Here is a 27,642-nt window from a genome sequence, read left to right as displayed (position 1 = left end):
GTGTTTGCCGTGAAACTCTACGACGATAATTGATTTTCAACGAGTTTTTATTATATGCAGTACATTATTCTAAAACTTACACAACAAACTTAATATTAGTAAACAAAAATATCAGAGAAGTTCCGCTTCTGCGAAACAGTTCTATTCATTCTATATAATCCATTGAACGCCACTTATTCCTATCTAGACCTCTTCGTGCTTCTCAAAAGCAGGAATATGAAATTTTTCCTTGAACATTTGTCCAGGAACAATAGGCGCAATGTCAAATAACCGCTGTTGCAACGTCTCAGGACTGTCGCTCAAACTAAACCTCTTGTAGATGATATATTCAAGGTCTTCGGCACCTTGGTCCGAGTCATCCACTGGTCTGAAAAGTTTAGGGTGAAACTCGACCCCCTCTTCTTCACGCTTCTTGGCTCTCTGACGTTGTTCATTCTCGACTTTGAATTTCTCTTCTGTTGCAAGTGTGTGGTCCCGTTTCGCAAGTGCATCTATGGTATTTTTCCAAAGTTTGCGAGATTCAAATTCCCATTGTTCTTCAAGTGGTCTTACCTTCGGTTTCAAAGTTGATGATTTGTTTGTATCAAAGAGTATCTGCTTTTTTCCCGTTTTAAGATCTCTGATTTCCATCACATCATTCCACTTTCCAGAAACTTGATACAAATGCTCTGAGGTTTCTGAATTCTTTACAATTCCTTCAATAGCATCATATGTTCCACTTATGAACCCTTTGGTTTTAAACTCAATTTCGGCCTCGAATCCAGTTTTAGCACATTTCACGTGCATGCGATCGCCAAGTTCAGTCCTCATAGTTCCAAAAAGAATACCTCTGCAGTACACGTTAGGTTGATTCATGACGTACAATTCATCTTCCCACTTGCCAAGTGTTACGTGGCCACTACCCTCCATAATTGCTGCAGATGAGTTTCCTAAAAATCTTGATTTCGGAATCACCACTCCATCCACTCTAAGCTTCTCGGACGGAATCAAGTAAAAATATGAGGATTTGGGTGGGTGATGGGAAGTTTGTTCAGCAATATAATAGGCAGATTTTCCATCTTCGAGATTGTCCCAATAGCATGAAAATACTTCCCCAAGAACTGGATTTAGCGGTTTCTTAACTGCTTTGGGTGCAATATGCCAGCTAGCTAAATACCATCGAAGTATACCAATAAACCTTTGCAAAGGGTCAGCAGTATTATTAGCTTCTAACAATAAATGAGGAATTTGGAAAAAATTGGTGATTCTTTCGAGCATAGACTTCTTTTCCAATATAAAAGTTGGAAGGGTAATTTTAGTCAAGTCCATTCCAGGTCTCAATTGAGCAATGATTCCTAGTAAGATGTTTTGACCCTCGTTGTCAACTTCATCAATATCATCCGAATTCTGTGTTGATGTGTTCTTTCTATCATTGCTGATATGCTCCTCTGCTGATCCCAACAATTTCAATTTATCTAACTTTGAAGTTAATCCCATCTTTGTGTGCTGTTGAGTTTAATTGCTGAGTTTAAAATCTGTTCAATTATTATCGTAACACCCCTCGCATTTACCTCGCTGTTAATTACTTGGTTAATGCACGACCGATCAAAATCAAAAGTCCCCCTCAGCCTGAATGAATTGCCCTTAAAAACAAGGAGGTAACTGTGCCAAAACGGAGACTCCGGAAGGGTTGTACGAAATTGATAAAGTAAAAACTTTCCTAATATAGGCATATGCTGCTCCATATTGACCTTACCGTTATAAATTCCCAATTGGGAAATTGGGTGCTTACCCCGCCTAGTAACTACCAGGTACAATAATTAGTTCTATTGAAGATAAATAATGCTTATGATCTCCTAGTTAGGGACCGTTTGTAATTCATTGATCCCTATTTTTAATTATATTCTACGAAGAGCAAAGGAATTAAGTTTACGTAAATAAGTTTAAGTTCTTATCATTGTTTGCCACAGTCATTGAATGAGTAGATATCGGTATTTAACTTTTTAGTTTTTGAGAAGAATAAGTCAACTGGAATACTATCTCTATATAGAACTAACATTTTTGGACTGTATCATCTTTAAAGCTTTCTTTTTTTTTGAGCACTGACGCAGAGGCCATAGCCAGGCGATTCATGTGACAAATTTATTGTGCAGAATGCGCGTATAATTTGTATGTTTTTTGCTTGCTTAAGTTATCTTTGCGGCATGCAATATCAAGAGCACAATGAACAAAAATATAGGTACACTAACCCAGATTAATCAACGATTATTAATACATATTTCTACTCTTTCCACATTCCCTGTCTTTGACCCGGAAAACATTAAAGAAGAGATTGATAGTTATATCTCTAAAGTGAAATTCATAATAGAAACGGAAACACTTGGGGAAGATGAGAAGGACCTAATACGTCGTATCAACGGCCATGCAAAGGTATTGGAATGCATTCTATCTGAAAGAATTGCACTTCAAGAGAGTTCTTTGGGTATGTTACGGGTCGAGGAAGCTGTGCAGGAAGGAGCTGACCTGTGTAAGCGGGGAAGTCGTAGGTTGGTAAAACAACAACTAGATATATTGGAGAACTGGTACAATCAAAACTTACAGCATCCATATCTAACGAGAGAATCGATTATAGAATTGATGAATTTGACGTCTCTATCGAAGTCGCAGGTACAAAACTGGTATGTATCGCTTCATTATTATAGACTACTAGTACACATTTTACTAATAAGAATTAGGATTTCCAACAGACGGAGAAAGGAGAAAAGGACAGAAATTGATCCTGACCTTGCTCCACTTTTATTGTAATTTTATATAGTCTAGCACCAATAGTTCCACAATCGGATGTATACAGGTTTCAATCGATTTGCTTCCTTTTCTTCGGTCATTTCAGCTTGTAATACTTCGACATCGACAATTCTTCTACCTGACTCCAAGTCAATATCAGCAGAACTCAAATAAATTCTCCAGTTTCTAGTATATAACTTGTGTCCTATGTAGCAAATCAATATGACAAAAGCTCCAAGGTAATTCTGAAAGAAAGATTCTGCACTTGGCTTGCCATTACTGTGAAGTGGGAATAAAGCAACCCAGAATTGAGCAATTAGGACAAGAATAAGGAATGCCATTGAGTATAACGACCCCCAGATCCCAGTAACAGAGGTAAATACCAATTCATCGAGAGATCTTTTTTGGGTCCTCATAGCTCTTCTGAATCTAAAGTGACACAAGGCGATATTAAACCATGCGAAAACAGTTGCTAATCCAGCGACACTTAATAACCAGTTAAATACAGTACCTTGATCTTTGTAAGCTGTAAGGAAGCAAAGTGCTCCAAAGATAGCGGAAATTCCCAAAGCCACCAATGGACGACCTTTACGATCAATGTAAGCAAACCACAGAGGTGCTAACCCTTGTGCACCCAAACTTTGAATGGTACGTGAACATCCAAAAACTGATGAATTTCCAACTGAAACAACAGCGAATAAAATACAAGCATTGAAAATGGAAGGAAGAGCTTTAATACCGGCATCCTTAATGGCAATGACAAATGGTGAAGCATTGTTTCCTGAACCACCAAGTAAATCTGGGTGGTTATAAGGAACCAACAATCCAATGAAAGTTAATGTCAAATAGTAGAATAAAAATACTCTCCAAAAGACTTGCCTAATGGCTTTTGGAAGCACTTTTCTTGGATTATCGACTTCAGCTGCTGCCAATCCAACCATCTCTGTACCGGCAAGGGAATAAGATGCTGTGATAAAAGTAGTTGCTACTCCTTTGAATCCATTGGCAAATGCACCGACTTTCCAATTCTTGTTCCCAATAAATTCATGCTTTGGACCACCTCCACAAACTAAGATAACACCCAATATAATGAATCCAACAAGGGCGATAATCTTAAAAATTGTCAAGTAGAACTCAGCTTCTCCGTATCCTTTGACTCCAAAAAGGTTAATAAGAACAATCGCAACGTAGAAAATTGCAACCCAACTGACTGGATTTATAGTTGTGTTCCAAAATTGCAAACACATTGCAGCAGCAACTAATTCCAACGGGAACACAAACAACCACATGATAGCATAGTTCCACCCAACAGCAAAACCCCATGATGAATCGACAAATCTAGTTGCATAAGTAGAAAATGCCCCATTAACTGGGAATGCAACACATAATTCCCCCAATGCATGAACCACACAGAAAACCATGGTTCCAACCACACCCCATGCAATTAATAAAGCGGCTGGACCACCCATATACAATGCTTTCCCACTACCGACTAAAAGTCCAGTCCCTATACTTCCTCCCAATGCAATCATTTGAATATGCCTATTTTTTAATTTTCGATGTAAATCTTCACCGGTGGTACCCAAGTTGGCCCTTTCGATATCCGAAAGATGGAGCTTGTGTGATGATTCAAGTACATCAGATACCTTGTCGGCTCGCCTAAATGAATCTTTGAAGTTCTGCCATTTTGAGGCGTCTTGTGGAGATTCTATTTGAGGACGGCCATATTGTTCCATCAGTGACAGGGCCGAGGATTCCTCGATTTTGCCGTGTTCTTTACTCATATTGTCGAGAATTAGATAAGGAAAGTTATATCTGTCTCAGATAGCAAGATTACAATCAAGAAAATCTTACTGATAATAGAGAATATGGGGAAATTGTAGGAAATATATAAAAAAGAAAGAGAAATTTCTTTATTAGTTTGCATCATCCGAGAAACAATACTTGGAGTCATTTCTTTTGCCTGATCAAATTGAAGATTTTTTTTTTTTCACTGTACCGTTAATTTCTCCAAAAAAATGACTCTTTTGCTAGGCAGTTAGAAAGGAAATAACTAAGCTTGGCACATAATCGGGCCGCTGAAGTTAAAGAATGCAATGTAATTGGTAGGTGCAAGTGGAGAAAACAATCTCGGGGCGGATTTTTCGCACGGCATTATCATAAAACCTCAAGGCAATTGCAACTTTTGTGGTGAATTTTTTTTTCCTGTACGTCTTCTTAAAAGCGCTTGTCTTGAATCCATTTTCCCCCTTGTCTATTCTCATTAACACTGAAAGAACATTCCATCAGATCAATTTTGAAGGTTATCAAAGCATGAGATCTGTAAGTAGTATGATGTAATTTAGCGGTCACTATGTCATGACCAAATCAAGCCACTCGTTTAAAATAAAGCCGCTTTAACGGAAAAAATCGATTGAGGCTGGTGCAAATGTCGTCGTACACTATGTCGCACTAATGTCGTGTCCTCATTAAAATCCGTTAATCTCAAAAGATGAAAATATAGGAAGAACTAAATAGTAGAATTATGTGAAACAAGTTTCAGAGACATATCAAAAGGGGGAATCTTTGATTATTTATAGTTTACTCGAATTATTAGCCGTATGTAATCTGTTATTAAGAAAAAAAATTTAAACGTGTTGTGAACCCGCGCTTATTTACGGTTATGTTCGGTTATCTCAGGGACTATGAACGTTTGAGCCTCACGAAAATAGTAACAAAAAATTAATGTGGCCATAGTATAACATTTAACTAGACTAATCCGAATATGTAATTCACGTACAGCAAACTATTTTGCTCTTGATTGATGTTATTAACATATTTGTTTAGATATTTCTTTTTTATGATAGTACTACACATTAGTATCTTCGCAAAATCTTGCGAATTTTTTTGCGCAAAAATTAATCCGTATCAACGTATTTATCTAAATATGAACGAAATATTACTAAAATAGTAGAACAATAGCTTGAGGTAAGGGGTGTATTTTCTATAACGGTGTGATATGTATCGAAGTATGTGTTTTTCATTATGGGTGACTTCAGTCCCCGCCCAAAACTTATAATCGATGATAGGGGATTGTATGTATGATAGGGGATTGCATGATGAGGGTTAAAAATATTCATTTAAAGATAACACAGCAAATATCAAGTTTTTAGTAAGGTGTAAAAACACACCAAGATGAAGTTGTACTGCTTCTACTACCAGATATGAGGCGTAATTTACGACTACTCAGATCTAAAAAAAAATAGTTCGGTGGTAATTTTCCGAGACTAAAGATGTTACGAAACGCTACCAGAATGAACCTTGGCAGGAAAGAGAAAATAATGACATTAAAACGGTATCGTTAAAAATATTTTCTATTATTCTGTCAATCATTATTTGAGTGGTTGTAGATAACAGAATACGAATTCCGGAAATAGAATGTTCAGAACGATTAGTTGGTGTAAAGAAGTGGGGTGTATCCACCTCCCCACTTTTGGCTACGGACTTGTAATAAATGGCTTATGATTTAGTTCGGAAAAAACTTTATTGTTCAAGGTACGTTTCTGCCACACATACACAATGAGAGGTAAGAACCACTTGAGCGCAGCCGCTTCAAAACGTTGATAAAACACTTCTCGGGAGTATTTCCAGAAGAAGTGGATTTCTATTTTATCTTCTATCCACACAAGACACACTTTCAAGGGATGTCCCATTGACGTGATACCCCTTTTCTATGCGTCTCGGCAATTCCTTTCAAGGAAAGAATTCCAGAGTAATTGAAATATCATAAAAAAAATAACTATAAAACTCACAGGAACAATCGGGTTTATGCCACCCCCTCCGGCTTTGTGATAGGAAATTCCAAGTGGATTTTGAGATTGGTTTGGAAGAGTCCTTACTCATTTAGGGAGCAGATTTTGGTTGTTTTGTAGTTGTGTTTCAATTTTATTAGAGACAGAATCAACTTCTGGTTGGTCTGAAATGGGAGCTGGGATCAAAAAACAAACTCAGAGAGCGCAATGAAGCCAAGACCGAATCCTTGGATCTAAAAAATTCCGTGTTTAGATCGTTAGCAGCCATGCTTAGATCCAGAACGCAGCAGCGCCTCAGTTTAAAAAAAAAAAAATTAAAGTTAAATCCGAAACGAGCGTTTTTTTCTTTTTCGGTTGCTTAGAAATTCAAGTCCACTTGAAATCATCTTTGTTCTAGTCGCTAATACTTGAACTTTTCTTAGACACTTCCCATCCTTCCGATATAAAAACAACAGGCTAGCCACTTCATATTCGATAGTTTGACTATTTTTTCATCTGAAATTTGCTATTGCATACAATTATATATTATTTAAACAGTTCCCCCCCTAATGTCGTTTGGCCAAACTACTCCCTCTTGGGACTTTGATTCTCAAAGCCATATCATCGACACAAATATGGTCCACTCTGCTCTTCAGTTGAACCAAGAGAATATTAATATGTTCAATAACCAACAACCAGCTGAAGTACCTTACCATCAGCCTTATGGTAATATTCCAGTTCAAGCAACACTGTCTCAGTTTCCAGATTGCGAAGTGATTGATTCTATTTTATTTGACCCAGAAGATCCCAGAAACTATGAGACGATCCCCCAAGATATTCAAATAGACACTTCTAATGAATCGTCACCTAATCTTGTCAACTCCATGGTGTCACCACAAACGTCAGATACTTCTGGTATGGGCGGCTATGAAACCAAGGTGGTTCCTCTGAATGGGCGCTCTCCTTCTAGCTCGTCCGAGTCTGACAAACCAACAAAAAAATCAAAATCCAGAAGACAGTTGCTGGATGAACAAGACGCTGCTTTGATAGCTAGAGATGATTCCGAATTAACCGAGGAAGAGTTGCAATTAAAACGTAAGGCTCAGAACAGAGCTGCCCAAAGAGCATTCAGAGAACGTAAACAAACCAAATTAAAGGAATTGGAAGCAAAGTTATTACAAAGTGAAGAGGAAAGACAGAAATTAGTTGAAGAATTAAACTTGATCAAGAAGCAGAACATTTCCATATCGACCGAAAATGAAATTTTGCGATCTAGTAAGATTAGTCAGGGTGGCGTTAATAGTTCCATCAGTCAAAACAAACCAGTAACTACTTTCAATTTCCCTCAAAATCAAGATGATTTCATAGAACGTATAGTCAAAGGAACAGTACATCATGTGTTCCCAGAAAGCAAGAACAAAGTTTACGATAATGACGGTGATAAATTGTTAGCTTTGGGTGCCGTTTGGGATTATTTGCAAATCAAAGCAGAAGAAGCTAATCTTGATTTTAATTCTATTGATATCAACGAGATCATGGAAACCTTGAGAGGACATGAGAGATGCCATGGGTTTGGACCGGCATACCCCTTAGACTTGGTGAATCAGGCTATTCAATCCAGTCTTCACCAAGCCTGAGAAACGAAATTGATTTTTGTTTTGTTTGACATTTATAGTTTGCATTTTTTTTTTTGTATAAAGTATTGTAATTCAAATATTTAACTTAATAATATAAGGGCACATTTTATATACAGATGTAATTGTAATCTCCACCTTGGGTCTAATATATGGAGAAACACTACAGAAAAATCATGGTATGCCAAAATTCCTTGTTTTTGATAATAAGCTTCCCGCTAAATATGAGGAGAATCTTCTAGAAATTTTTGCGGGTAGTTTTTTTTTTTCTGGTCTTTTGACTGCCAGTTTAAAAAGGCAGCCAAATTTTTTTCAACACCCAGACTACCCCCCACCTCCCTCCAACAGCAATATCCCAGTGATAATGACAACAGCAGACGAATACAAAGCAGAAGGAAACAAGTACTTTGCATCCAAAGAGTTTGAAAAAGCAATTGAATCTTTCACCAAGGCAATTGAAGCCCTGGCTGAACCAAATCACGTTTTATATTCTAATAGATCAGGATCTTACGCCTCCTTGAAGAACTTTGGCAAAGCTCTTGAAGACGCTGAAGAATGTGTCAAGATCAATCCAGCCTGGGCTAAGGGTTACAACAGAGTTGCTAGTGCTCACTTTGGTTTAGGAAACTTGGAGAATGCCAAGGACTTTTATCAAAAGGCTTTGGATTTAGATGCTCTGAATGCTATGGCTAAGGATGGTCTTAAATCAGTTGAAAATGCCATTGAAGCTAGAAACACTCAACCTGATATGGGATTAGGTGCTATTTTCTCTGATCCAAATCTTATCACTAAGTTGAGAAACAATCCAAAGACTGCTGAATTAATGAAGGATCCAGAATTAGTACAAAAGGTTTTGAACATTCAATCTAATCCAAAGGCAAATGCTACTCAATTGTTAACTGATCAAAGATTGATGACCATCATGGCTGTTTTGATGGGTATTGATATGGACTTGCCTGATATGCCACCACCACCACCACAACCTTCGACATCTGCACCTGCCAAGGAAGAACCTAAGGAAGAGCCAAAACAAGAGCCAAAGCAAGAATCAAAGAAGGAAGAACCTAAAAAAGAAGAACCAAAGGCTGCTCCAGCACCAGAAGATGATCCAGAAGATGTCATTATGGAAGATGCTCCACAAGAAAACCACAAGGAAGAAGCAGATGCCGCTAAAGCTGAAGGTAATGCTTTATATAAACAAAGAAAGTTTGATGAAGCCATCGCTGCTTATGAAAAGGCTTGGAATTTAAATAAAGACATCACCTACTTGAACAACCGTGCTGCTGCTGAATTCGAAAAAGGTGACTATGATGCTGCTATTGCCACTTGTGAAAAGGCGATTGATGAAGGTAGAGATATGAGAGCAGATTATACATTAATTGCCAAATCGTTTGCCAGATTAGGTAATACCTATTTGAAAAAGGATGACTTACCAAACGCGGTCAAGTACTTTGACAAATCTTTAACGGAACATAGAACACCTGATGTATTGAACAAGTTGAGAGCAACCCAACGTGAAATCAAGGTACGTGAAGCTAATGCTTATGTTGACCCAGAAAAGGCTGAAGCTGCTCGTTTGGAAGGTAAGGAATATTTCACTAAGGGTGACTGGCCAAATGCCGTTAAAGCATACACTGAAATGATCAAGAGAGCTCCTGAAGATGCTAGAGGTTACTCTAACAGAGCTGCTGCATTAGCTAAATTATTGTCTTTCCCTGATGCTATCCAGGATTGTAACCTTGCTATTGAAAAAGATCCAAACTTCATTAGAGCTTACATTAGAAAGGCCACTGCTCAATTAGCAATGAGAGAATACTCCAAATGTATGGAAACATTGAATGAAGCTCGTGACAAGGATTCTGCATTAGGTGGTAAGAATATTCACGAAATTGATCAATTACTTAACAAGGCCATTTCCCTGAGATTCCAAGCCATTGAAGGTGAAACCCCAGAACAAACTATGGAAAGAGTATCCAAGGATCCTGAAATTGTTTCTATTTTACAAGACCCAGTTATGCAAGGTATTTTAGGACAAGCTAGAGATAATCCAGCTGCTTTACAAGAACATATGAAGAACCCTGATGTTAACAAAAAGATCAATATGTTGATTGCTGCAGGTGTTATTCGTACCAGATAAATGGGGTAAATAAGTTTGTTTATTGTGTATAAAATTTAATTCAATTCGGAAAATTAAACATCTCAGATTAATATATATATATATATATATAAAACAAAAAGTAAAATCATATACCCAAATTATTGTCGAAAAAGAAATTGGGTAAATTATTCATCTGATTGAAATACATATTTTGCATACCATCGGTAGTGATATAATCAGAGATAGCGTCATAAGATTCTTCAATTTTGCTATCAACGGTGGGGTAGCTTGATGCAGGGGTAGGCTGGGTTTGAATATTAGATGGATAATTCACCGTTGATTTACCAAATGCTGGAACCTGAGTTGGACCATGGGTAGACATGTCAGGAAGACGCACGTTTGGTTGTGTTGATACTGTGGTATTAGTGTACATGGGTGATTGGTTATGACTTTGTGAATTTGTACTCACGCTCAGTGAAGCACTTGAGAATGAATTTCGGAAAACGACCCCTATAGGAGATGAACCAAATACGGAGAATAGCTTGGATTTGAATTCTTGTTTTGACTTGTATAAATCAGGAAACATAGAATAAAGGTCTTTGAAATGCTCTTGAACCCGTTCATTAGAACTGAATACTTTTGAGCCAGTTTGATTTTCAAAATGTCGGATGACGACTTGCAATAATAACATAATGGCAAACCCAACCGCCAAATCCTTCTTGGCACATAAGCTCTCCAAGGGACTTTCTCCCATTTCCATTGTTATTTTGGAATACTGCATTGTGTATTCGAGTAGTAAATTGATATCGTTGATAGCCTCGGGCATGTTGGGATGATTCAAAACTGAAGCAGAAAGGATAGTAAATGCAGCACACGAGAAATATAATACCAGACCAAAATATGTTATAGTAGTATTTTCAAGTGCAAACTGTTTAATTAAAATTAATATTGTCCTAGCTGAATTCAATGATATATTTCTAAACTTTGTAAGGCGTTCATCATCGTAATCAATATTTGGTGATTCTAAAGCAGCAGGAAGCCTATTAATGATCAGCAAATGTAAAAAGTAGGTCACATATATCGTGGTCAAGTTTTCTTTTAAATTAACAGGCATCGAAGGCGGAAAGAAATGAAACTGGGGATCATTATAAAAGCGTGGCCTGTCCAGTTCTTTGAAAAGAATAGCTAAACGAAACATCTCATCATTTAACTCTTCAATATTGGAAGCCAATACTTCAAAGTCTTGCCCTTGGTCTGCCGCCGTAAAAAGCAAGCTATACGATTTTGCCCTTATCCTTGTCAATTCTAACATGGCATAGTGATTAACCAACATGGGCTCTTTTGCATATAAGAAGTCCATCACATTTGGGTTCTCCACAGAAATGTTTCCAATGGGTTCAAAGTCTGGATATTCTCGTGACATAAGCCGTTCAACTTCATATTCAATATCAAGGTTGACATCACTGCTGCTAATTATTGGTGGTTTTCCTGTCCTATACGCGGAATCTGTATCATAATAATAGCAAAACCACCAAATTCTTCTTCGTCTTTTTTCATCATGGGGATCAAGCTTATAAGATTCAAGCCGATGCAAACCCATATACTGAGCAAATCTTACTGCAGTAGACACAGGGATATAATTAACAGTGCTCTCAAGCCAATTCGAATCAATGTACATAACCAATAGTAAAATAGCTTCTATTGTTTCTAAACCCTCACTGATGACCGAAACAATATAATAATAATAAATACAATTTTGAAGTAAAGTGTCTTGAAAATCCCTTAAAGCTGAATCCGACATCGATGCTAACCCAGGAGGCACTTGACGCTCCTCATTATTGACATATTTAAGGGAATCAATATCAATTTTACTAGTTATAGCAATCAATAGCACTGCCGACATAAGGAATAGTTCAGATATAGTGAATCTTTTTCTTTTCTTTATATTCTTCTCTGATAAATTTTCGTAATAATCAGTGAACATTTTCATTGCCCGTCCTTGATCAACAAGGACATTGGCCAGAATTATAAGCGGGTAATACTCTGCAACCAACTCATAAGCAATCCTCGAGTCGCTAGGAAATGGCGCCTCAATAAGTCGCTTTCTATTTGTTTTATCAACAACTTGGGGTGTAACCCATTTTTTCATAAATGAAGCTACTTTGGTCCAGAGTATATATGGTAAATTGCGAAGGGGAGTAATGATATTAGAACTGGTAGGTCCTAGTATTGTTTCAATATAATCGAGCGATTCCTTTCCGAACATACCTACGATTGAATGACTTCCAACAAACAGAGTCAAGACACCAAAACTCACATAGTCTTTCCGTTTAGTTGCTGGAATAAGAGTGGAACTATCTTCTTCTCCTTTAACTGTTGCAACTATCAAATCGCTCTCATCACTATCTTCCACGTGTTGGTATTTTATCTGGCTTATTGGTTCGACGTCACTCTGTTCCTCATCGTCCTCTGGATCGCTAGTTGCCTCTGATAAAGTGCCGTCGTGACTAGTTGCGTATTCCTGATATTGACTTGAACGTGAACTTCTCCGTAGTTTTAATTTGTCATCGTTGGAACCAGTGATCATGTCCAACTTATCTGTCATGCGAAATATTGCGTCTTCCAAAGTAGACAACCTTGTATCTATCATATCAAGGGTCTGAATGGTCAATTCCTTTTTGCTCAATTTCTTGGGAGGCTTGGCCTTGGGAGGAGGTTTTGGTTTTTTCTTTGGTGGTCGTTCCGTATAATGGCACTTTGATTCTCGCGATTGAAGGCAATTACTACAAGGGTAATTCCCATCGCATTTAATCTTCTTGCGACGACACTTATCGCATGCAACCCTTATACGTTTTCTCCCATCAAGGGGATGGCTATGATTCTCATTTCCTTGCAATTCAATTGCTTCTTCTGGCAGTTGCAGATATGAGGGTTCCGCGCTGGCAGGTGTTAAATTTATATTTCCAACTTCCATTTAACTAAATGATAGTAGAATACAGTGGCGTAGTAAGTAGTAAAAAACAGACTTCTGAAAAGTTCTTGCGGGTTGTTCCTTTAAACTTTAGAAATATCCCCAGAAAATTCAATTGAAGATTAGTAAGAAATAAATAAAAAAAAACAAAGATCTTAGACAGCTTAAAAATGTCAATTCCCCCGGAGATGATTTGCATCACCAAGACTAAAGCTGTCTCCCCCCGTTTGGGGCGCCGCCTTTAAGCCCAGAAGAAAACGAAAAAAATAACAATGAAAAAGAAACAGAATAACTAGTTGGAGGTCATGTACCTAACATTGATGACAGGTTATTTATTTTCATGTGACAAAAACGAATAGTCATGCACCTCAGCTCTAAAAATAACTAATCTTTAGTTCGTAAAGGTGGAAAACTATGTTCAGGGGTAAACTACTATTGTAACACGTTGTTATGGCTAGTTCATGACTTCGTATTATAAAGACCAAGAGGAAAAAAAAAAATAATTACAAAAACCAAAAAAAAACTAAAATAAAAAAAGAATGATGCATAGAATGCTCGGTCGCATATTGGATTGGTTCGGTAACAAAGATGGTTCATGCAAAGGCAAAATATTTATCCATTATTGCAGACTCTAAACTGATAGATGTGTAGCAATGATACCCTCAAACAAAAGTCATTGGTTATATTATTTGAAATAGATTTATACGAGGCGTTATAAAGCTTAATATAATATGTTTGCAGGTCATTGAATAAAAAATCATTCGACGATTAAAAATGTTCTGCATGATCCCGTCCCAAGTTACACAAAAGCGGATTCTATTTAAGTAACGATACATTTTGACATCTGCATGCATCAACAATAATGTTCACGCAAATTTATCTCTTCTATATGCACAATACAAAACACTGTGTTCGTCAAGATTACTTTGTACTCCAAATTTCACTTGTAACATAGAAGAAACCAAAGGTATACTAAAATGCTGCAAAAAATCACGAGAGAAATTTCTTGAAATATGATCGGCATACAGATTCATGTACCGCGGTTAAACTTGCTGAAAGTGGAGAGTTGTCAGTAGCCAACAGGCATCTGATCTACAGACAAAAAGAAACGAATTACAATTAACGTTTGAACATGGATGTTTTTTTTTATATTTTAAAAATATATACAGTTATAACAGCTAGTTAGGCAATGAAAAATCGTTTTCCGTAAAGAAATTTGGTAAGTCATTCATTTCGTTCAAAATCAAAAAGTTAAAAGCATCGTCATTGACTTGGTTAAAGTCAATATTTTCTATGTAATTATCTTTGCTTGGTCCTGCACCTGTATCAAGGAGATCTGACAACAAAGGCTTGACCCCAATATCAAATGATTCTGGTGACGTAAATTCGGTATTGTTTCCACTAGAAACACTATCGATATTAGTACTGGAGACCGACGAGGAACCATTGGGAGTATAAGCGGGTTGTACCTGGCCATCGTTCGCCTTGTTAAACACTTCAGGACATACGTCACTTATATTCGTCAAGTGTTGCTGTAATCCTGGAATTTCTTCAACATATTTGTGACCGATTTCGGTTTGCATGGTTGCAACTAAAACTCGGAGTAGTAACCTAGCTAAAAGATCACATAATACCATCTTATTGTCCAATATCTTGTAATCAAGTCTTTGTTTTTCATGTACGGCAAAATAGTTCATACTAACATTAATAAGTAATAAACAGTCCAGATGCGTAGTAGGAGCATTTGATAGTACCATACAATTTCCAAGTAAACTGCTAAACGCCACAAGAGGATACGTCATTGCTGAAGACAAGCTCGACTTTGGAACCGTTGACTTGTTAAACCCAACAGCCAAATGAAGAATAGATCTGGCACTATCCAAGGAATTATTACCGAATGGGATCAATCTATCATCATCTAAGAAGAAATCTCTTTGAAATGGCACTCGGTTAATTGATAACGAGTGTGAAAAGAATGATAATTGAAATGTAAATGAGTTATACATCGCCTTTTGTGCATTTGCCCCAAACGTTTCAAAGAATTGAGCAAGAGAAAATGGTGTTTCCCTTCGGTAATGTAAAACAGGCCTAGCTTCTGGTACCATTAAACTCGATAACTTCCTTAAATCATTATTAAGTGCTTTCAAAGAACTAAATAATTCCGACGTGGTTATTGCTGATGGATGTTTACAGTACAAACTCCTGTAACTTCTGGTCCTAATTCTATTGAATATCAAGGTGAAATATGCAAAATAATATTCCACTCCAAATTCAAGATCTTGACTAACTCCCAAAATCCTCGATGAATTCTTAAGATACTGGTCATCATCAAAAAGTGCCATCGGCACCGACAAAAAGCAAGGATCGCTCTCAGTCAAGGTAGAAACATCTTCCAAACTAAGCAGCATTGGTTTACCACTCTTGTACGTTATATCAGTTCCAAAACATTCACAAAACCACCACAATCGTCTTCTCAACATCGCTTCTTCTTCATCTTCGTTTATAAAACTTTCAACCCGATGAAGACCAGAATCCTTGGCTACCCTTATAAGGACCGATGCCAAGATATAATTGACATGGAAATCGGTAATAAAGTTTGCTTCAACGTATAAAATTAATAGAGAGAGACCCTGGACAGTTTTTACACTATTCATAGTCTTTTTCGAGACTTTATCATACATTTGAACAGCATTATTAAAATACCTGGTTTTCAAATTGAATAAATCTTCACCAGATCTCATGGCCAAATTTGGAAATTGAATTGGGTCAAAGATATCTTTTTCGGATACATTAACCAAGCACAATGCGAGAGCTGAGTTCATTAACAAATAGTTACTGCTTGTGAAGTCTTTGAGAATATCCTGGTCTCGTTGTGATCTTCCATAAAAATATATCTGAAATAATTCTCTCACTGTGCTGCATCTGCATAGGAAATTAGCCAAATTGATTTTATCGTAGTAGAATGCAAGAATTTCAAATATTAGTCCTTGCTCAGATTCGTCGAAATAAGCCTGCATATCGACAACTGGTTTAGGTTCATTCAACAAATCATTCGTCTCATACACGGCGTTAGTGATTGCCAAAGGAATCTTTCTGAGTGGTGTGAACAAATCATCATTATCCTTGCCTTGAATTCTGCCTTTCATATAAGCAATAAATTTTCCAGAAAAAGAATAAAAAATGGAATGAGATCCAAAATATTGCATCATTCTTCTCTTTATACCCTTTGTAATACAGTCTTCACAATTCTGCTTTTCTGGTGGTTGCAATAACTCTTTCAAAACTAATGGGTTTCTCACTGCGTGCTCATTTTCTTCGAAGTTGTCGTCATCCATGTCCTCATCGCTGTTGCTATCTTCAGGAGAGAATGAATGTTCACTATTTCCCTGTTGCAAATCCAGAAATTCCTTGGTAAAACCAGGTCTAGCGTCCGAATCAAGTCGGGTTATTAATTTGGTTAACAACCCTTCCATGGCACTCAAACGTGCGTTTAGTCCTTGTATGGAAGTTGGACTGTGACTCGACTTGGCAGCAGGCTTGGGTTTTCTAACTCGTTCCCTGGGTTCCCTGGTAATAACAGTATATGTACATGGTCGATTCTTTGAAGCACACTTCGAACATGGGTTCTCTCCATCACATCTTGACTTACGTTTACGACAGTAGTCGCAAGCAACTTTCGTCCTCATTCGCTTTTCGTCTGTGTTGTCCGAATGTTCCATAATCTATTAGTAATACTCACTTAATTATCAAAGTTAAAAAAAAAGGTGAAAATCCTATGGTGTGAAAATATGCCGTGATCAGTGCGTAAGCCGTATGGTTTGACACTTCAACAACTTGGTTCTGCAAAGAAATTCAGATGGCAAAAATTTGTATAAATTTATCTCCGACTTTTTACACTAGAGGGAGCGGGACGGGACAAAATTGGATCTGGTTGGAATTTCAAAAATCTTTCACGTGACTTGTAAAAAAGTCGTGTACTTTGCCACAGATAAAGAAATTTCCAAGACACGAAAATTTTGCAAGTAGATCTGGATTGAGGTTTTTAGTAATAACGGCCTTTGTAGACAAGCAAAGAGAAAAAGAATGGTGACAAAGAAGGCAAGTCCAATCTTTGCCAGTAAAGAAGATAGTAACTTCAGAGAAGCATTGAAGCTTTATGATGCCAAACAATACAAAAAGGCATTGAAATTAGTTGAAGGAAATTTGAAGAAGCATTCTCACCATGCTGAATCTTTGGCCCTTAAAGGCTGTATTACCTTTCACATTGGAGCTAAGCAAGATGCAGAACCATACATATTGAAAGCAGTGGAAAAAGAACCCACAAACTACTTAGTTAACCATTTGGCAGGGTTATATTACAGATCAGTTGAAGATTATCACAAGGCTGCCAAATGGCTCAAGGCTGCCAATGATAATGGATCACCAAACAAACCTATATTAAGAGACTTGTCGTTTATGCAATCCCAAATTAGAGATTACAAGAACTTGAAGGAGTCGAGACAACTTTATTTAGAGCATCAGCCTGGTTATAGAGCCAACTGGACTGGATTAGCAGTTGCTCAGCATTTGAACAAGGAATATCATGCTGCTGTTTCTACTTTAGACAAGATTGAAAATATCATAAAGGAGCACCTTACTGATGCTGACATGTATGAACAAAGTGAATGTGTTTTATACAAGCATCAAATACTTAGCGAAGCTGGTGACTACGAGAGAGCACTCAAGGCTCTTGAAAATGATAAAGATAGTATTAAGGACATGTTGTCCTACATGGAATACAAGGCCAAGTATCTTCTTCTTTTGGGTCAAAAGAAGGAGGCTTCTCTAATCTATCGTGAGCTTTTAAAGAGAAATCCAGACAATATTTCCTACTACCCCTTATTGGAAACTGCATTGGACACCACTTCTAAACCAGAGGAGCTTAGACTTAAATTATACGAAAAGTTGGGCAGATATTACCCACGTTCCGATCCTCCAAAGTTCATTCCATTGACTTTCCTTTCATCAGAAGGTGATTTGTTTGCAAAGAAGGCCAGAGATTATATTATCCCACAATTGTTAAGAGGGGTTCCAGCCACATTCGTCAATGTCAAGCCATTGTATTTAAACCCTAAGAAATCACAAGTTATTGAAGAAATTGTATTGGACTTTTACCAACACGATTTACCAAAACTTGAAAACCCAACTGTTGCCGTGTGGACTGAATACTTCTTGGCCCAACATTACTTGTACAAAAATGATTTAGATTCTGCCGACAAGCACATTGATCTTGCATTAGAGCATACTCCAACTTTGGTTGAATTATATATCGTCAAGGCAAGAATCATCAAGCATAGAGGTGATTACGTCAAGGCCAGTGAAGTCATGGACGAAGGGAGAAAGTTGGATTTACAAGATAGATTTATCAATTCTAAAACCACCAAATACTTATTACGTGCTAACAAGGTTAACGAGGCAATTGATTGCATTTCCTTATTTACTAAATTGGATGAAGATGCAATTAATGGTTGCAAGGACCTCCACACTATGCAAGTCAGCTGGGTATTGGTTGAAAGTGCTGAAGCTTATACCAGATTGTATCATGAATATCAAGCAAAATTGAACGAATTGAGAAATTGTGAAGCAGAAGAAAATGAGGAATTAACTCAAGAATTGCTTGAAAATATCGAAACCTACAGAGGTTTGGCTCTCAAAAGATTCACTTCGATTGTTAAGCTTTACAAGATTTTCTACAATGACCAATACGACTTCCATTCTTATTGTATGAGACGTGGTACCCCAAGGGACTACATCGATACTCTTAGATGGGAAGACAAAATTCATTCTACTCCTATCTATACAAGGGCATTGAAGGGATTATCTGAGTTGTATTTTGAATTGTATTCCGAGTCTTTGAATGACAATGAAGAATCATCTCAAGAAGTCAAGATCAAGAAGACCAACAAGAAGCAAAAGAAAGCCAAGGCACAAATGAATAAGAAGAAAACTGAATTTATCGCTAGAGTAGAAAGTGAAAAGGAAGACGCAGATCCATTGGGTGCTAAGCTTTTGCATGATTTACAAAATAGTGATGTTATTGAAGCATTATTTGAATTGTTTAAATCTTTGATAGAAGAAGGCAAGGATTTGGAATTGACTTGGAAGGTTTTATTCAAAGTCTACTTGATCCAAGGGAAATACGTCTTGGCACTTCAAGCGGTCAAGAATTTGAATAAGGTTCTCAATCCTTATGGCGAGAAGAAGTTGCGTGAAATCGGATCTAGAGTTGTAGAATTGGCCACAACATCCAAAAATGATGACAAGGCTAATGCAGCTATTGTCAAAGTTGTTGAAAAGGGATTACACTCTGCATTCCCTGAATTCGAACAATTATCTACAGACGAATTTCTTGAACTTTACAATCAATAATGTATATAGCAATATATAAACCATTAGGCCATTGTACAAAAATCTAAGAACTTAACCAATTGTCGACCTGTCCTCTGGCAACAGTTCCAGCCAAGTTTAATGTTTGACGTCCCATAGGGAAGTAACTCACGGTATACCAAAGTGCCGCGCCTAGTTGTATTACAGCAAATATAATCGACAACAAGGTACTTTTCAATGAGACACTGCTTATTAAAGTCAATATAATACTTGAAACAAAAACCACTGTAAATATGAGTCTTGTTGACAGGAATAAATGTTCCATATAAGGTTTAAAACCTTGCAACACTCCAAAACTAATCAAAAAGAAAATCGACCCTAGTGACCATAGGAGGGCAAATTTTCGAGGTTTAAGGGACAATATCGGAAATAAGAATATACAAATTAAATAGCAGCAACAAGAGCCCCCGAACGTGAGAGCAAATATAAGCATTCTGTCCCATCGAGAGAGTTCAAAATAGCCTGGTTCTGAAGTAACAATTTCTTCATCTTGTAATTGTATTGAATTGTCCGAGAATGGGTTCAATCTATTTAACGTAGATTTGAACGAGCTTGGTCTGTCGGACTGTGTAACTGGAGTAGGGAGGGTATCGGAATTTTGACCCAATCTCGAGTAATTGGGTTCATTGCTTCTTGTGAATGATTTGAAGAAACTCATACTTTGGTTCTTGTATAGTATTTCCCCACTGGGGTGGGTTATTTTTTTTTTTTAGTTTTAGTTACTGACTGTGAATTACTTGGACTTGGTTACTGTGTTCTTTTTTTTCTGAGTATAACAAACGAAAGAGTTAAAAGTTCACTTTCTACAGAAACCCAGAAGATTCAACTGCAAGTTAACAGAACCATGTCGACCGTAGCAGCTTCAAGTTCTAATCAAGCTGAACAACAGTTTGTCAATACTTATTTGGATTTCTTATCCTTGTCAAAGGATGCCAGTCCAGATCAATTTAATTCCACCCAAGATTACGACAAAATAGAATCATTAGGACCTAGTTTACCGCCATACAAGTACAAATTCCCAAAGGTTGTATCCGCAACCAGTGAAAGAACCTTGACATTGAAGTTCAAGTCTATCAAACCACCATTTAAATTCACTTCTGAGTTACATGATATCCCTGAATCCTTCACTATTCATCGAGTTAAGGAAGCATTAATTAAGGCCCAGGACGTATTGAATCAAGCAGGTGCCAAACCAGACAATTTAAAGCTTATGTTGAAGTCAAAAGTTGTTCAAGATTCGTCCACATTAGGAGATGTTAGTCCAGAAGATGAAGTCAGTTTCAATTGCATGGTATCTGCCCCGATTGCTACAACCAAACCAGAGGAGCCTACTAACGTAACTAGTGCTGGCACCGTCGCTAGTTCTGGTGCCACCTCTTCTACAACTACTACTCCATCTTCTACCCATTCTACAACAACTACTACTACCAAAGAATTAGATGGAATTTCTCCTGAAGCATGGCAACAAATATACTCTGTATTACTACAAGACTTGAACGACCAACAAAAGGCACAAGATATCTTGTCCAAATTCAAACAATTAGCTTAGACATTTCTTTTAATTTTAATATATATATATATTTATCTACAATGAATACGCAACATCTCACAGGAGCACACCACCGAAAATTTATCACACTCCTTTTCTAAACACCAATACTAATTCTTTTTAGCATTCCAACTATTGTATTTCTTCACAAGCAATTCATTAAGGGAATGACCTGGCTGTCTACCAACTTGTTTCTCATACAGATAATAAGAAGCTACCCCAACAGCAATTCCAAACAAAGGATCTAATGTCCTTGATATCAAGTAAGGGTATTGCATGACCTAACTGATTCGTTTTTTTCTTTTTTTCTTTAAATCTATCCAGCTTAAAACTTACCAAAACTGATTTGTCTCCTCTCCTTATTGTTGTAGAGTTCTGGTTAGCAAAGGTCGTGTAGCTATGCCCAAATTCGGCGTAACCCGACAGAGAAAATTTTCTATCAATTTTTTTTTAAAACGTTCACTAATTAGAGTTTCCCTAGTTTGTTTTGACCAGGTGTTTTAGTAATATACAATAATGGCTGCTGTTTTCCCAAGAACTTGTTACAAATGTGGTGAAGTTGGTCACTTAGCTGACAACTGTCAACAAGAAGAAAGATTATGTTACAACTGCCATAAGCCAGGTCACGAATCTACTGACTGTCCTGACCCAAAGCAACCAACCACCAAACAATGTTATTCTTGTGGTGATGTTGGTCACGTTCAATCTGAATGTCCAAACCAAGCTCAAGGTACCAAGTGTTACAACTGTGGTCAATTTGGTCACATTTCTAAGAACTGTGATTCCGAACAAGTTGGCGGTGCTAGAAAGAAGTTTTACCCAACTAAGTCTGCTGCTGGTACCACTTGTTACAAGTGCGGTGGTCCAAACCACTTTGCCAGAGACTGTCAAGCTGGTGTTGTCAAGTGTTACGCTTGTGGTAAGACCGGTCACATCTCCAAGGACTGTACTTCTTCTTCCGGAGGTTCCAACTACGGCTCAAAGACTTGTTACAACTGTGGTAAGAGTGGTCACATTTCCAAGGAATGTACTGCCTAGATGGTGATTTTGTTGATTTGAATATTTGAAGAAGGTATCAGGAGTGGTGGAATATTTGCATTATATTTTATTTTTCTTTGCATCATGAAAAAGAGTAGTGGGGAGTGTATTAATAAAGTTCCTATTGTATAAAGATTGTTGAAGAATGATTCATGATGCGACATTTCGGTTGTGATGTGTAGTCCAACTTCTCCAAATGATTTCTTTAGTTCCAGTTCTTGTCTTTTAAATTTAGTTTATAGTTTTTATGGGTTTCTTTTTATATATGGTAATATTATGTATTAGCATCAAGAAAGAGTTTTATGTAGATATTAGTGTTTATATATATATATTGGTGTAACTATTAAGGTAGCCTATTTTGGAGTGGAGTATTTTATTGTGAAATTTACCTACCTTGCAGGTTTTCTTATGAAACGTAGATGAAAAACCAAAGTCCAAGAATGGTTGCTAAAAGGAACAATCTTCCGTTACTGGTAGTCAGCAACCATAAACTATAGCCAATGGTGTAATCACTCAATGGTCGGATGATTCTCTGGATAAAAAAGTCATATTTTGTTGGCTTCAAGTATACTGGAGTTGGTCCACTGACAATTTCAAATTCACTATTTTCAGTAGCCACAATTTGAAGGTAACCCGAGGGAGTTATTATAGGTTCAGGTGGTTCATAAGGAATGGATATATGAAGGTAGACAGGTCTATGATCGGACATTAAGAGCGAATCGATGCAATCATATTTGGAAACAAATGGGACCCAATATCTTCTTAAATGAGTAGAGTCTCGACGCAACCTAAGCAAAGGAGTACTTTCTCCATTGTCATCTTTGGGTGAGTCATATGAAGATTGATATACAATTCGATCACACCAAGACGGAGACCTCTTGTCATTGTAGATTGCTGTATTTATATGGAACTTGTACGTGGGTTGAAATTCAATTTTACCTTCTGAAAATCCCAATAACACTTCTCCGTTTTTCATACCTTTTGTTAGTTCATCATACTCTGAGTGTAAGAGATACGGGCTTTCATTTGTGGTTAATAACGATTGGTCTTGTAACGAAAACAACCGTTTTGCTTCCACGCTGTCCTTTGTATAACTACTAGTTGTCCTATAATTCATATCACCTAGAATAAACGTATGGTTCCCTCGCTTAATCAAACCAAACCCATCACCAAAATCTAGCGATCTCATTATATTTTCATGATCCTGATTTCTCCTCTTATAGTAATACTCTCCTTCGAACGCACTGAGATGTACACAAGCAAACGATAATTCAACATGATCTCGATGAGAGTACTTTCCTCCTGGATGGTAACAAACTCTAACACCAACACCTCCTTTCAAAGAGGAATTACCGTGTCCGACACCTGCACTGGCAAGTCTAATTCTTTGAAATTTCAGTGGGAATGGGCTGATTATAATTAATCCAGTAGCACCAACATGATTAATAGCAATTGTTTGAAATTTTATCCCGTCTTCTTCAAATGCTTCATTCAAGGCAGAAATAAACACCTCGTTGTATTTGATCAACTCTCTATTAGCCTGGACTGAGAAGCTTCCGTCAAGAGTATTACAAAATTCCTGGAGTCCAAACACGTATGCCTGACATAAATCAGTGGGAAAACTGTCTATTAACTTGGATAAAACTGAATCACGAACTAATGGTTGCTTATTACAGTTATACGTGAATAAATAAAGTGGGATTGGAGCCCTTATGTCTGACATAGTACCTTGCTGTCCCTTGTAATTGATTGTGGGGAGGATTCAAATCGGGGGGTTTTTAAGCTTGTGTAGATAGGTAATGCTGGGGGGAAAGAGACGTACAAGCGGCTCAACCAGATTTGCTAAATTTCTCTGCGCGGGATGAAGTGAAATGTGTTGCCAAAACTTTTAAAGTAGACTAGACAACACGAAACACCAAACATGAGTGGATTCATAGAATCGCAGAGAGCTGCATTAGAAGAGCTTGATGTTATTGAAGAGGCGATCTCATCAAGACTAGGACGTGATCCTCATTTGCTCCCACCCTCTCTTCGCCCCAAGAAGGACATAATAAGCAAACGAAAACCAAAGAAAACACTGACATTGCGGCTATCTTTATTACAACAATCAGAGTTGCGATTCTTTATTGAAAAGTACCATAGAACTCATTCATCGCTTGAGTTCTGTCTTGCCAATGAGAAACTCGTATTACAAAAGCAATTAGCAAACGTTACTGAAGGACCCAAACAATTTGCCAAATTTGACCAAATGATTCTGGAGATCAGCAATAAGGAAAGTGACCACCCTAGTGGAGCTATTGCTGAAGATCCAAGAAATTTATATTCTTCCTTTTCCAGCATTACCCGGGACAAGGAGTCACACTCGCAAGATTTGAAAATCAAGGTGGAGAAGAATACAGGAAAGCAACGAGAGTTGACAAAGAGAAAGTTCATTCTCAGTTCAGTCGCTTCTCATCTTCAAGATTCAATCGAAAATGAGGGATATTTAGATTTGTCAGGCGTTCATATTCAGTATAATTCCCAATTGGCCTCCACTCCAATATCATATGTGCAATACTTGTATACTTTCCAGAACTTGGAAGCACCAGCCAAGGGAACTCCATATGTTAAATATATCAGAGACTTGGCCAATCTTTTGGCAGAATCTTTCAAGAATTTACACCCATTAACAGATTTAGATCAATTGGAGAATGCATGGAAGCAAGAATTTCAAGAAACTAACCTGACTTCCGAAGGACAGGAAAACGAAAAGGGTGAGGTATATTGTAAGGCGTGTGATAAGTTGTTTTCCAAAATGAGCGTGTACAAAGGACATCTTGATGGAAAGAAACACAAAAAGAATGCAGCCAAGAGCTCGGGTGATAGTGCAAGTGTGGATAGTTTCGATTCTTTAACTTGGTATGAATTTGCAATAGGAAAATTGGTAAGCGTACTCCAAACAGATATTGAAGCAGCTAGAGCTCATGCAGAACGTATTGCCAATAGTTCGGAACGAGAACTATTAATGGAGCAACAAAACCTTGAAGAAATAGAATCAGAATTCACTGACATTGGGGATTACTCTGACTTCGGAGATAACTCGGATGAAGAGTATGAAGACAATGAAACTTTCAAGAATCTTCCTCTTGGCCCTGATGGTGCACCTATTCCATTTTGGCTCTATAAATTACAAGGACTTAATAAGAAATATGTTTGTGAGATATGTGGAAACATTACTTACAAAGGGAGACAAATATTTCTCAAGCATTTTAGTGGTGTTAAACATCAATATGGTCTTAAATGTCTCGGAATTGAAGAAGGATACATATCATTTTTCAAAAATATAACTAATATTGAAGAAGCTCGGATATTATGGACGAAATTTAAACGAGAAAAACGGGAAAAACAAGGTGAAATAGACAATGCTATTGAAGTAGAAGATGATGAGGGTAATGTTATGTCCGAAAAGGATTACTTAGATTTAAAGAAACAAGGTCTTTTATAGAATTTGTATAGAAATCAAAGAGCCTCTTACGCTACCAATTCCATGACCCAATTTTTTTTTTTTTTTTTGCTTTTCTTTGAAGAGCAAATATTTAAAGGTTGTAGACTACTAAGTGTATGTTCTATAGAACTAGTTTGCGACGCACACCATTAAAATCCATAATAATGGATGCATCAAGAGGAAAAAAGAGATTACATTCTCCTGGCGCAGCCGATGTGTCTCGAGATGTGTATGGATTCAAAATGAAGGCTCAGGACATTGTAAAATCTAGATTGACTGCCTATGAACAAATGGGTGGAGAAAGTGCCGCCGACAAGAGTATTGTGCCGTCCAAGACCATAGAAGAAGAGGAATCTGAAGGAGCTAGTTATATTATTGATGGAAGATTACGTCGAGTGAACCCATACTATTTTACATACTTGACTTATTGTAAAATGAGATGGAGAGATCGCAAATTGATTGACGTTTTCATAGATGAATTTAGAGACAAGTCTCCTGAAGCATACAAAAAAGCAATTGGTGAAGGACATGTTACACTCAATCAAAAACCAGCAAACCTTGAAACTATTATTAGAAATGGTGATCTCATCAGTCATAGGAGTTATAAACGGGAACCTCCAGTTACTTCAAGACCTATTAAGATAGTATATGAGGATGATGATATAATTGCTATTGATAAACCTTCAGGAATGCCTGTACATCCAGTTGGAAGATATAGATATAATACCGTGACCAAGATTTTCCAACATGAATTTGGAAGAATTGTGCACCCTTGTAATAGATTGGATAGACTTACTTCCGGACTAATGTTCTTGGGAAAATCATCAAAGTCAACAGATAGGTTTGTAAAACAAATAAGGGAACGGAGTGTCAATAAGGAATATATTGCCAGGGTGGTAGGAAAATTCCCTCCCAATGAAGAAATTGTCGTGGATAAACCTCTTAGTACATTATCACCAAAACTTGGATTAAACGTGGTTGATGAAGAAAATGGAAAGGAGTCCAGTACTGAGTTCAGAAGAGTTTCATACGATCCAGAGACCAATACTTCTATTGTGAAATGTCACCCATTAACCGGAAGATCTCACCAGATTCGAGTGCATTTGCAATATATTGGATATCCAATTGCTAATGATCCAATGTATTCAAACCAATTTGTATGGGGGCCCAACATGGGAAAGAATGGTGAAGCCGATTTTAAGCAAGTTATGGAAAACCTAGATAGAATAGGTAAAGACCGAGGAAGTTCTAGTTGGTTCCATCCAGAAGAAGATGGTGAGATTATAACCGACCAAGTATGTCCTATATCTGGTTTACCAATTTATTCTGATCCTGGACCAAACGACTTGGATTTATGGTTGCATGCCTACCGCTACGAAGCAGCTGATAAATCTTGGTCTTATAAGACCGAGTATCCTGAATGGGCATTGCAATCTCTGAGAAAATTCATGAGACAGGCCATTGAAGAAGCTAATAAATGTGGCGAAACTCAAACCCAATTTAATGTCGGAGCTGTGTTGGTAAACAATGGTGAGATTATATCTACTGGACATTCTAGAGAATTAGAAGGAAATACCCATGCCGAACAATGTGCATTGGAAAAGTACTTTACCAAGACTGGATCTAGAGAAGTCCCTATTGGAACTGAGATTTATACGACCATGGAACCCTGTTCGTTACGATTGAGCGGTAACTTGCCTTGTGTAGATAGGATATTAGAAACAAACATAAAGACATGTTTTGTTGGTGTCGTTGAACCAGATACCTTTGTCAAGAACAATACTTCAGTTAATAAGTTAAGAGAGAACAATGTTGAATATGTACATATTCCAGGGTATGAGGAGGAATGTCTTGAAATTGCAAAGAAAGGACACGAAAAAATAGTACATTAATAACTAATTGCATAATC

At 37.3% G+C, this 27,642-nt stretch overlaps 15 protein-coding genes across 15 annotated transcripts; 8 read left to right on the top strand and 7 right to left on the bottom strand. All coding sequences in view use genetic code 12, as the record gives it.

The window, feature by feature from the left end:
- Positions 1–37: 37 nt before the first annotated feature.
- OBPA (oxysterol-binding protein related protein) lies at positions 38–1,500 on the bottom strand (the record flags this gene model as incomplete). Its single annotated transcript, XM_007375205.1, has 1 exon — positions 38–1,500. A coding segment is annotated over one exon (916 nt), but the record flags the coding sequence as incomplete, so codon positions are not given.
- A 162-nt stretch (positions 1,501–1,662) lies between these two features.
- On the bottom strand, positions 1,663–5,375 carry SPAPADRAFT_61102 (Hip1p; the record flags this gene model as incomplete). The annotated part of the gene is made up of 2 exons (XM_007375203.1): positions 1,663–2,657; positions 2,715–5,375. The coding sequence occupies one exon, from the start codon at positions 4,293–4,295 to the stop codon at positions 2,796–2,798; it is 1,500 nt and encodes a 499-aa protein (XP_007375265.1).
- On the top strand, positions 2,203–2,784 carry SPAPADRAFT_55562 (homeobox domain-containing protein; the record flags this gene model as incomplete). Its single annotated transcript, XM_007375204.1, has 2 exons — positions 2,203–2,657; positions 2,715–2,784. The coding sequence occupies 2 exons, from the start codon at positions 2,203–2,205 to the stop codon at positions 2,782–2,784; spliced, it is 525 nt and encodes a 174-aa protein (XP_007375266.1).
- A 1,569-nt stretch (positions 5,376–6,944) lies between the features above and the next one.
- On the top strand, positions 6,945–8,368 carry FCR3 (Fcr3p; the record flags this gene model as incomplete). The annotated part of the gene is made up of 1 exon (XM_007375202.1): positions 6,945–8,368. The coding sequence occupies one exon, from the start codon at positions 7,103–7,105 to the stop codon at positions 8,168–8,170; it is 1,068 nt and encodes a 355-aa protein (XP_007375264.1).
- A 140-nt stretch (positions 8,369–8,508) lies between these two features.
- STI1 (Hsp90 cochaperone) lies at positions 8,509–10,368 on the top strand (the record flags this gene model as incomplete). Its single annotated transcript, XM_007375201.1, has 1 exon — positions 8,509–10,368. One exon carries the CDS (start codon positions 9,291–9,293, stop codon positions 10,302–10,304), a length of 1,014 nt encoding a protein of 337 aa, XP_007375263.1.
- A 42-nt stretch (positions 10,369–10,410) lies between these two features.
- SPAPADRAFT_152291 (uncharacterized protein) lies at positions 10,411–13,383 on the bottom strand (the record flags this gene model as incomplete). Its single annotated transcript, XM_007375200.1, has 1 exon — positions 10,411–13,383. The coding sequence occupies one exon, from the start codon at positions 13,237–13,239 to the stop codon at positions 10,411–10,413; it is 2,829 nt and encodes a 942-aa protein (XP_007375262.1).
- A 1,031-nt stretch (positions 13,384–14,414) lies between these two features.
- On the bottom strand, positions 14,415–16,922 carry ZNC1 (Znc1p; the record flags this gene model as incomplete). Its single annotated transcript, XM_007375199.1, has 1 exon — positions 14,415–16,922. One exon carries the CDS (start codon positions 16,920–16,922, stop codon positions 14,415–14,417), a length of 2,508 nt encoding a protein of 835 aa, XP_007375261.1.
- A 397-nt stretch (positions 16,923–17,319) lies between these two features.
- SPAPADRAFT_138897 (peptide alpha-N-acetyltransferase complex A subunit) lies at positions 17,320–19,644 on the top strand (the record flags this gene model as incomplete). The annotated part of the gene is made up of 1 exon (XM_007375198.1): positions 17,320–19,644. One exon carries the CDS (start codon positions 17,320–17,322, stop codon positions 19,642–19,644), a length of 2,325 nt encoding a protein of 774 aa, XP_007375260.1.
- Positions 19,645–19,687: 43 nt separating this feature from the next.
- On the bottom strand, positions 19,688–20,320 carry SPAPADRAFT_55556 (uncharacterized protein; the record flags this gene model as incomplete). Its single annotated transcript, XM_007375197.1, has 1 exon — positions 19,688–20,320. The coding sequence occupies one exon, from the start codon at positions 20,318–20,320 to the stop codon at positions 19,688–19,690; it is 633 nt and encodes a 210-aa protein (XP_007375259.1).
- A 147-nt stretch (positions 20,321–20,467) lies between these two features.
- SPAPADRAFT_61094 (uncharacterized protein) lies at positions 20,468–21,509 on the top strand (the record flags this gene model as incomplete). Its single annotated transcript, XM_007375195.1, has 1 exon — positions 20,468–21,509. The coding sequence occupies one exon, from the start codon at positions 20,507–20,509 to the stop codon at positions 21,209–21,211; it is 705 nt and encodes a 234-aa protein (XP_007375257.1).
- On the bottom strand, positions 21,322–21,489 carry SPAPADRAFT_139260 (uncharacterized protein; the record flags this gene model as incomplete). Its single annotated transcript, XM_007375196.1, has 1 exon — positions 21,322–21,489. One exon carries the CDS (start codon positions 21,487–21,489, stop codon positions 21,322–21,324), a length of 168 nt encoding a protein of 55 aa, XP_007375258.1.
- Positions 21,510–21,700: 191 nt separating the features above from the next.
- GIS2 (mRNA-binding translational activator) lies at positions 21,701–22,537 on the top strand (the record flags this gene model as incomplete). Its single annotated transcript, XM_007375194.1, has 1 exon — positions 21,701–22,537. One exon carries the CDS (start codon positions 21,728–21,730, stop codon positions 22,247–22,249), a length of 522 nt encoding a protein of 173 aa, XP_007375256.1.
- Positions 22,538–22,655: 118 nt separating this feature from the next.
- On the bottom strand, positions 22,656–23,972 carry SPAPADRAFT_138517 (phosphoinositide 5-phosphatase; the record flags this gene model as incomplete). Its single annotated transcript, XM_007375193.1, has 1 exon — positions 22,656–23,972. One exon carries the CDS (start codon positions 23,970–23,972, stop codon positions 22,656–22,658), a length of 1,317 nt encoding a protein of 438 aa, XP_007375255.1.
- A 172-nt stretch (positions 23,973–24,144) lies between these two features.
- On the top strand, positions 24,145–25,768 carry SPAPADRAFT_61091 (SF3a splicing factor complex subunit; the record flags this gene model as incomplete). The annotated part of the gene is made up of 1 exon (XM_007375192.1): positions 24,145–25,768. A coding segment is annotated over one exon (1,472 nt), but the record flags the coding sequence as incomplete, so codon positions are not given.
- Positions 25,769–25,897: 129 nt separating this feature from the next.
- On the top strand, positions 25,898–27,625 carry SPAPADRAFT_138481 (bifunctional DRAP deaminase/tRNA pseudouridine synthase; the record flags this gene model as incomplete). Its single annotated transcript, XM_007375191.1, has 1 exon — positions 25,898–27,625. The coding sequence occupies one exon, from the start codon at positions 25,898–25,900 to the stop codon at positions 27,623–27,625; it is 1,728 nt and encodes a 575-aa protein (XP_007375253.1).
- Positions 27,626–27,642: the final 17 nt, after the last annotated feature.

This window comes from Spathaspora passalidarum (genome assembly GCF_000223485.1).
Source record: "Spathaspora passalidarum NRRL Y-27907 unplaced genomic scaffold SPAPAscaffold_4, whole genome shotgun sequence".
Classification (NCBI taxonomy): domain Eukaryota; kingdom Fungi; phylum Ascomycota; class Pichiomycetes; order Serinales; family Debaryomycetaceae; genus Spathaspora; species Spathaspora passalidarum.
Note: the sequence above shows the minus strand (reverse complement) of the source record. Positions and strands in the feature narration are given on the sequence as shown.